The sequence below is a fragment of the Lepeophtheirus salmonis genome, chromosome 7, assembly GCF_016086655.4.
Source record: "Lepeophtheirus salmonis chromosome 7, UVic_Lsal_1.4, whole genome shotgun sequence".
Taxonomy (NCBI): Eukaryota; Metazoa; Arthropoda; class Copepoda; order Siphonostomatoida; family Caligidae; genus Lepeophtheirus; species Lepeophtheirus salmonis.
The window spans coordinates 25476255-25485397 of record NC_052137.2 but is presented as its reverse complement, the minus strand read 5'-3'; the positions used below and the strand labels follow the sequence as shown (position 1 = coordinate 25485397).

At 31.6% G+C, this 9143-nt stretch overlaps 1 protein-coding gene across 1 annotated transcript; it reads left to right on the top strand.

Annotated features, from left to right (window-relative positions):
- The first annotated feature begins 1284 nt into the window (after positions 1-1284).
- Positions 1285-1689, top strand: LOC121122245 (uncharacterized). Its single transcript, XM_040717232.1, has one exon. It carries the CDS (start codon positions 1285-1287, stop codon positions 1687-1689), a length of 405 nt encoding a protein of 134 aa, XP_040573166.1.
- Positions 1690-9143: the final 7454 nt, after the last annotated feature.

The following is a 9143-nucleotide window of genomic DNA, read 5'->3' as shown; positions in this document are numbered from 1 at the left end:
TCAATCTTATGATGGACCAAGCTTATGGGGAATTGCCAAATACAAAGAAGTTGGTTGATGATATTTTAAAATATGATGAGACATTTGAGCATCATGTTAAAAGTGTCAAGGAATTTCTTGATCGAAGTAGGAAGTTTGGAATATCACTCAATAAAGAAAAATTTCAATTTGCTAAGCCAAAGGTTGAGTATATTGGTTATATCGTCGGAGAACATGGAATTAATATCGATCCTAGAAAAACAGAAGCTCTTTCAAAAATACCAGCTCCTCAAAACAGAACTGAGTTGAGATCGTTCATGGGAATGGTCAATCAAATGAGCGGATTTTCAAAGGAAATAGCCAACTTATCTGTCACATTGAGACCTTTATTATCCAACAAGAATGAGTACATATGGACTAAAGAACAAGATGACATATTTGAAGATGTCAAGAAGTCTTTGGTTAAATTACCTCAAAAGAGTCACTTCATGCCGAATAGAAAAACTGTTTTAGAGACTGATGCTTCTAAGAAAAAAGGTCTTGGGTATATCTTAAGACAAGAAGACAATGAAGGAAAATGGCATCTTATTGAAGCAAATTCTAGATGGTTGAGTGCAGCAGAACAGAATTATGGAATGACAACGCTTGAGATGATGGCCATATATTGGGCAACCAAAAAATTAAATGTTTATCTTCAAGGATTACCTCATTTTCATATTGAAACAGATCATCAAGCAATTAAATATCCTCAACAAGAAAACTTTGGACGAAATTGAGAATCCAAGACAAAAAGAAATTAAAGAAAGGACGCAAATGCGTTATAACTTCACTGTTGCTTGGAAACCAGGAAGAAAAATGTTAGCAGCTGATAATTTGTCAAGAAATCCATACTGGAATCCGAGGAAGGACGACATATTGGAGGATGTGCATACGAATGAGGTTGCAAGAAGAATATTAATAAGAGCTGTATGTGGTAAAAAAATTCAAACGGATCAGATCAAGGATCGAAGATTAAGAAAATTGAGAGACCAAGCACAAGAAGATGTTAATTATCTAAAATTGATAAATTTTATTAAAGACGGTTTTGGAAATAATATCAAAAATCTCCCTGAAGAATTAAAACTCTACTGGAATTTGAGAGATAGTCTATCGATTTATGAAGGTTTGATTATCGTCAATAATAAAAGAATTGTTATACCAAGAGTAGCTCGGAAAGAAATATTGGAAAACCTGCATGTATCTCATCAAGGTATAGTGAAGACTAAGCAGCGTGCCAGAGAGATAATTTATTGGCCGGGAATAGATATGGACATCGAAGATATGGTGAGAAAGTGTGAGGAATGCCAGAAGTTATTACCTAGTTTATTAATGGAGACTCAAATTAAAGGACCTAAAATGACAAGACCATTTCAAGCAGTAGCTGTGGATATATTTTCTGTAAGTGGAAAGAATTTCTTGGTTTATGTAGATAGACTTTCTGGATATCCTGCTTTACATTATTTTGAGCATAGTGGATGCACATCAAGAGTGATTAAGAAAGTAATGGAGAGATTCTTCATTGATTATGGTATACCTGAAGTTTTAGAATCAGATGGGGAACAAACTTCTCGTCCAGGGAATTTCAAGAATTTTTATCCTTTTGGGGAGTTGAATGGCGATGTTCTTCTCCACATAACCCACAATCCAATGGATTGGCTGAAGCTTGTGTGAAGAAGTTAAAATATTTAGTAAAGAAAACTATGAATGGAAATAAGATAGATCAGTCAAAAATCAATCTTGGAATTTTAGAAATGAGAAATACTCCGAGAATAGAAGATGGATTGAGTCCAACTAAAATCGTCTTCGGTCGTAGTACTAGATCTATTATACCTATGCTACCTGAATTCCATCAAAAGAGAAGCCAAGAACTTTGTAAGGTTCCAAACCCAATTTTTAAAAAAAGGAGATGGGAAGAAGTTATCCGTATTGAAGATCGGTGAATCGGTTCGGATACAAGATCATATAACCAAAAGATGGACCCATCTAGGTACAATTGAAACACAGGAATCTCAAAGGCGATATCTCATACGTATGAAAAATGGTCGTCTTTGGCATCGTAATAGGAGATTCATCCGTTTGGATTCAACAGAAGGGAACAAGCGGATTTCATTTCATATAACTTAGATTTATATTTTGTAATCATTCTCCTGGGGGGAAAAGGGGATGTTATATATATGCATAGCTATAGGTTTGGTGACCTGTATAAATGTTCCGTATGTATTTTGTGTATAATAATATATTAATATGAGAGTCATTCTGGATTCTCCGCGTGTAGAATAAAGTATATACATAAACTCCATATCCTCATATATCTCATATCCACGTATATTTGATACAGAGAAATGTATCACCAGAATCTAATTTATGTAGGTCAATGTTATCTAAAATGCTAATTATTCTTTTGGTTGCATAGTGTCTACAAAAATGGAGAGTTAATATAAAATGAATATAACTCATTCACTAACTATTTTGGCACATCTATGAGATAGATTAATGAATAGAGCTATAAATAACTTTTTTAATGCACATTTGAATGAGTGTAGTTAATTTTATCGTCTAAAAACTTATCCTCTATACTACTTAAATTAAACTATGACGCAATGCCAAAATATATTGCTTATTAACTCATAAAGTAGATGAAAAATGCATATAACATGATTGAAGGTAGATTAAAGTATTTATTAGTTATAAAAAATGGAAGAAACACTCTGTATATATTGCATCATTTTTTGAACGTCCCAAAAAAGGACATTATGCATTAATATGTTAACACGAATTTTCAAACAAAAAATTTATTTTAAGTACTATGGAATAATTAGGTATATATATATATGAATATGTATTCCGTCATCCGAAAGTACTGATAACTTTGGGAATATGGAATCTTTATTACAATAGTTTTACACGAAATTTAAAATAAATAGTTTATTTTCATTTTCGAATTTAAAAAAATTATATATATATATAAACCCACAATATGTCATTTACAGTGGAATTAATTCATCCGCAGTGATGAAGCCCTACAAACTGAAACACCATTTTGACGCTAAACTTTGTGGGTAAGGATGGGGAGCATTTTAAGAAGAAAGCTGATGATAAAAAATAAGATTGGTTTTTTCACCAAGTACAAACGGTAAAATATGGCAGCAATTGAGCCTCATATTTTTATATTTGGTGGCTCTCAGAATTGACAAAGCTAAAGAAACTCAGAGCATTGCCAAGAAGTTGCTATTGCCAATAACTGAATTCATTTTTCGAGTCATATTTAGAGTTAAATGTATTTACAAATTGGATACAATATCCTTGTCTAATAACAGCGTCAGTAAAAGAATAGTCGGCCTATCTTCTAAAATTATGGAGCCAATAATCCAGGAAATGAAATCAGTTACACTGGGAATATTTAATATCCAGATCGGTAAATCTATATATGAAGGCGATTTCAACGTTTTTTAATCAATGCATCACCAAAAGCCAGCAGAACACACTGTATGATGCATCGACAAATGTTAGCCATGAAGACTTTGCCAAATTTTGTAAAAGCAAGTGCTTCAAACAGCTGCCCAATAATAAAAACTTGTGGGTAGTTGGATGCATCCAATAATGTTATGTTATTTCACACTGATGTCATATGGTTGTCCAGGTGTTGTCGAACATATTCTTCCTTTGAGGAAAATGATGTGAAGAGCAACCATTGAATAGAACAATACTTTCTATCAAAGAACATTAAAAATTCTTGCAGAAGAAATTTTATGATATTTTTCTAATTAATTTTACACACTTTTTCCCCTTGCTAGAACCCCATTCACCATATTAATTGAAGTTGTTCCTTAGAACACCCAAGAGGAATTCAATGAACTTATACATAATTTTGAAACTCCCATTTTTGAGGCAACCATTTTTTGACAGATAGTCGAGGAATAGTTTTAGCTTATCTTTCAGCAAAAGTATTTTTTGAGGGGCACTCATGATATGTATCCTTATTGATTGAAAATCAATGTGAAATGCATTAAAAAAGAACCATACAGTAGAAAAAATATGGACGCCAGCTTAACATTTGTACCTATAAAAAAAGAAAAAAATCTTAATGTAAATTATTCCTTCACATGAATTTTTATGAAGTTGATACCAAAAATGAGAAAATAAAATTTGACTTTTGTAGATTTTATTTATAGTTTCTTCTATGCGACGTATTGTATGTAATAAGAAATGGTAAGGAATCTAAGTGAAAGTTGACAAGAAGAAACTTTTTTATCCAAATTTGTCTCTGCTTAGCTTGAAAAGGGCTTTACTACATTTATTTCCATTTTTGGGCCAGGTATTCCAGGGAAAGTAAAGCAAGATAAAGGGTTATATCATAATATAAAGGGTAGCCAGTCTATAGTTCCACACAACATAAGTGATTTATTTTTTCACTCAATTTGTCAAAGCGTGTTTCAGGCCAGTATTTTTGCCTACTCAAATTTTGATTATTATTTTATCTAGAAACTACAAAACGACTTGATATAACTAAGTATCAATATACTATGTTCGTATTTTATTGGGTACTAGGAAAACTGACATAGGGAATATTACCCAAGAAACATTGCTTATGACAAACATATTTGTTTGTCCCATCCCCCAAGGGGTACTTTTATGTGTGAGCAATATTATCGCAACACTATTTCCTGTCAATTTTTCAAATTCAATCTTCTCAGAAATGGATGGAGAGGGTTGTTAGGAGGGGGAGGGGGAATAAATAGCTTAGGGCCTCAGTAAATATGGTTGAATAAAAAACCCACCACCAAATCGTCCAATTCATCCAAAGCACTCTCAAATACAAAAAAAAAATAGTTTAAGGCCTAGGGTTGCAGGGGTACATGAGGGCACCCCTTGACCCAAAAAACCACTGCCAATACATCAAAAGAACCCTTTTAAATGTATTGGCAGGGGTGCGGTTGCAAATTGCAAACTACAATTTTTCTGTATTTTTACACCTTTTAACTCTTTTTTCTTATAAAGGCTGCGTTACATGGAAAACACTATTTCTATTTCAATAGTCCTATAACTTATTGTTTGTTTTTTTAATTTTGTATTGAGTACACTTAACTTCTTTTTTTTTTTTGAAAAGTTAGAGTATCTAATTGATTTCTGTTGGAAATAGTTTATCTAATCCGGTGAGTAAATTTTATAATTAATTTGATTATTAATTTATAATGAATTATTATTCATTATGAAGTTTGTACAAAATAAGGGCAATGTTCTCCAGTGCAATATCCTAGCAAGCAATTTCCCTCCAAGGCATTTTTCCGTGCACGATTATATTGTATTATAATAATAAAAATTAATAACATATATTTTATTTGGTTTAATGAACCATTGATATTCTTATTAAGAAATCAAAGGACCGACAGTCCCAAGGACACCTAAGACTGGGCTGGAACGAATAAATAAGGAAAGACACTATCGATTACTTAAGAGACTATAAGGGAAAGTGGAGACATTTATATCAATCAATAATGTTTTTTTCTTATCTCTAAGTCTGATTCGTCTAAAATTCCGTATATGCATTATTTTTATCTCTTGGACAGTTCATTGTTATTACGTCTCTTTTAATATCCATTAAAATCAATTCAATTTATCCTATTATTTTGGTCATGTAGTGAGTGTAAAACCTACAAATTAACATCAAGTTCTATTCCTCAAAGAATTCGGTAAAAATTGAGCTCTGTTAGACGTCCCGAAAGTACTCCTATTGATCATTTTAAGACATTACTATGTAAGGATTCCTTTTAAATTCAATGTTTACTTGAATAACAAAAATATATGTTTCACGCTCACTTTGAAGATAATATGTTTCGTTGTTTATTTTACAAGGACGATGGCTATTGATACACGATTCAATTCTAAGTATTTTCTATTATAAGAAGAAAATGTGAGTAGAATACTTTCATTAAGTAGGAATAGAGTAGAAGAAGAACTTCTAAGAAATAAATCCAATTAATGTCATTCATACTCCAATAACTTTTCAAGCTCAACCAATAGTTATACTAAAAAGCCGATTTATTTATCAATTTATGACAGATGGTTGAAGAATGGTCATTATGAGATGGTAAAAGAAAAGTTTCTGTCGTTTTCATACAAAAAATTAAAAAAACCATCGAAATCATGTACAAAATATAAATATTTATGAACAAAGCTGTCTCAGAAAATAATGCAAAATTTTAAACAAATCTAGTGAATATTTTTTGATTAATAGCATAAAATGTAATGCAAAAATAGCTTTTACTTAAAAATACAGCCAAAGTAAACACCATAAGTAGAATACACATAATATATATCCACTAACCAAGAAACTATATAACATCTTAGCTAAATAATACTAAGAAAATACATTATTAACTGTATTGAAATCAAATAATATTTTTTGATTTACCATAAACTTAATAAGAATGAATTATATCGTATTTGAGGAATGATACCAAAGAGGTTCTATTACATCAAAGAAAATGATTTATTACTTATTTCTATAAAAATAAATAGATCATTAGTTGAGTACATTTAGATATTTCAATAATAAATTGATAGATCTTTGGGAATTTAATGAAACGTAGATCGGGTTTTATGATTTCGATTGATTTATCCTACTCGTAATAGAGCACATAAGCTCGATAAATTAATAAAATATTTGTTTTGAAATATTTCAGCTGACTTTAGATGTTTAACTTTATTTTCTTGTTACCCATATCCTTCATAAAGTTATTCACTGGACAATATCTTAAAAGAACTATCTGTAGTAAGTATTACAAATTTATTTAATTCATATTTTCAATATATATTCAAGTCTGATACGGATGAATAAGGAATCGAGTCATTGATAGACTAAGTTGACGAAGAGTTTAACTGATTCACAAGAGAATAAAGTATATTAATAATTTTTTTTATACATTTGACTAAAATTAATCTAATGTAATTGAATACAAGTCGACGTTTTAGACTGGGCAATGTATGGATTTTTCTCTAGAATAAACCAGAAACATAAACTTTTAATTAAAACCATAGTTTATAGGGTCTGAATCATAATTATGTTCTTAAAAATTATAAAAGTTTTTTGAAAACAAAAATACATAACCCTTATCATCTACAAATGGTATATATATTCGATATTTTTTTTAATCGAGGTTACGTGAATCTTGAACATAATTAATACACATAGTTTTTGTTCACTTTTTATTTCAACCATCTTGTCTCCTCTTTCCTTTTGATTCTCTTTAGTTAATGATTACTGATTAGTCATGGTTAATGATGGCTACAATAACAATGTAATGCAATTTTTAGATGAGGAACACTTGAATATTTATATATGTTACAAGCAATGTGGAAAATTGGACATTTTGCAAAATGAACTGCAATGTACTAAACCCCCGTCAAGGAGGGCAATGTGCAAAATGCCCTGGCAATCTATAGAATTTCCAGTAAATTGATAAATGATCATTTGAACTTCATTTACATTGTCATGTAAAATGATTGTGAGTAATTTGATTATCAAACAATTCATTGCAAGCAATTTGATAATTAAGAATTTGATTAAGATACAAATTCATTGACAAAATGTTATAATCTAATGTAGGGATGTTTAACCTTTGGATAGCGGGCAACATTGCGGCTTGCAGAATTTTCAGGTGTGGCTTACTACTCATTCTCACTTAAAGTATATTTATTCATTTAGCAAAATTGTCACAATACCATCAAAACGTGCAGAACACTCATAATACGTTGAAACATTGAAAATAATATGACTTTATCTCGTATTTCTGATACTCTAAAAGAGAGTTGCTAGTTCAGCTTTTTAAGAGATTTTGGCCTTTATTCATATTTTTCCAAAATTGAAATAAATTTGTGTTTGATAGCTTTTCATTTTATATAGCCATTTTTTCAATAAATTTAGCTTAATAGGTTCTGCAGCCCATTAAAATATTTCAAACAGTAAGGTAGCCCATTGTCACATGAGACTCCATTAAATTTTGCAAAATATACCATGGCCAACATGTTTTGCTGCTGGATTAAAACCTATCGCCCCCACTATCATGAGTATCAACTACCCCTTTTAATAAATTATAATATACCCCGACCCACATGTTACGCTAGTTAACCGCTTGTCCCCATGGGGGATCAAAATCCATCGCCACTGCTATACTGAGTATCAAGAACCCCTTTTACCATCCTATAATACACCCCACCCATGGGTTGTGCAAAAGACCTGCAGGTTCTATAAGTGGATCATTACCCACCACCATCGCTTCCTTAAGCATCAAGGTCCTCTTCAAATATATTATAATACACTCCCGCCCATGGGTTGTACAAGTGAACTGCTGGTCGAAAAAGTGGCCCATTAGTCATTGCAACTACTTCATTGAGTATTAAGGACCACTTCTCACAGTCTATAATAGATCTCAGCCCACGGGCTGTGTAAGTGAACATGTGCATGGAAATTACCATCACTCAAAATCTCAGGAATCAAATGAGAGAGCAAATAGAGACATTCAAAATATTCTTATGATGTGGCGGCAACGTGACAACAAGACAAGTAAGCTGGCTGATGGACAGTGGTTTGTTCAGTATGCCAGGAATCACCGCTTTTACGCTGGTATTGGACGAACTTCATATCAAGTTATATATGATAATCCGATAAAGGGTTTGAAACATAGACTAAAATAAAGATTGAGGGGTTTTATTTATCAAAAGAGTTTGATATAACCATGGAGTAGCATCAATTAGGAACTATGTGAACCGGTGATCCATGTAGCAGAGAACAGCTAATATAGAATAGGGGAAAAAATGATTTTTTTCACAGCTCAATATAAAAAAGCAGTCTGACCCTTGCAAACAGTCATTCCTCAATGTTGATGAAGTTCCCAGAGAGAAGGAAGTTACATTGTGACTGACAGCATCAATTTGGTCGAATGGAAATAAATAAAAGGCTTTAAATAGTGCGATTACACCGACTCAAAACAAAAAAGTTCCTCTGCAAAGAAATGTGCACAATATGATGCTAAAGTAGTTTATTTGGGAAACTGCTTATGTTTAGGATATATAAAGTAAACATATTTAGGTAAAAAATTACTTAATATTGGGTATGTTCAAAAAGA

Coding starts and splice junctions, on each gene's coding strand:
- LOC121122245 (XM_040717232.1), top strand. CDS start 1,285: ATGGACATCGAAGATATGGTGAGAAAGTGTGAGGAATGCCAGAAGTTA.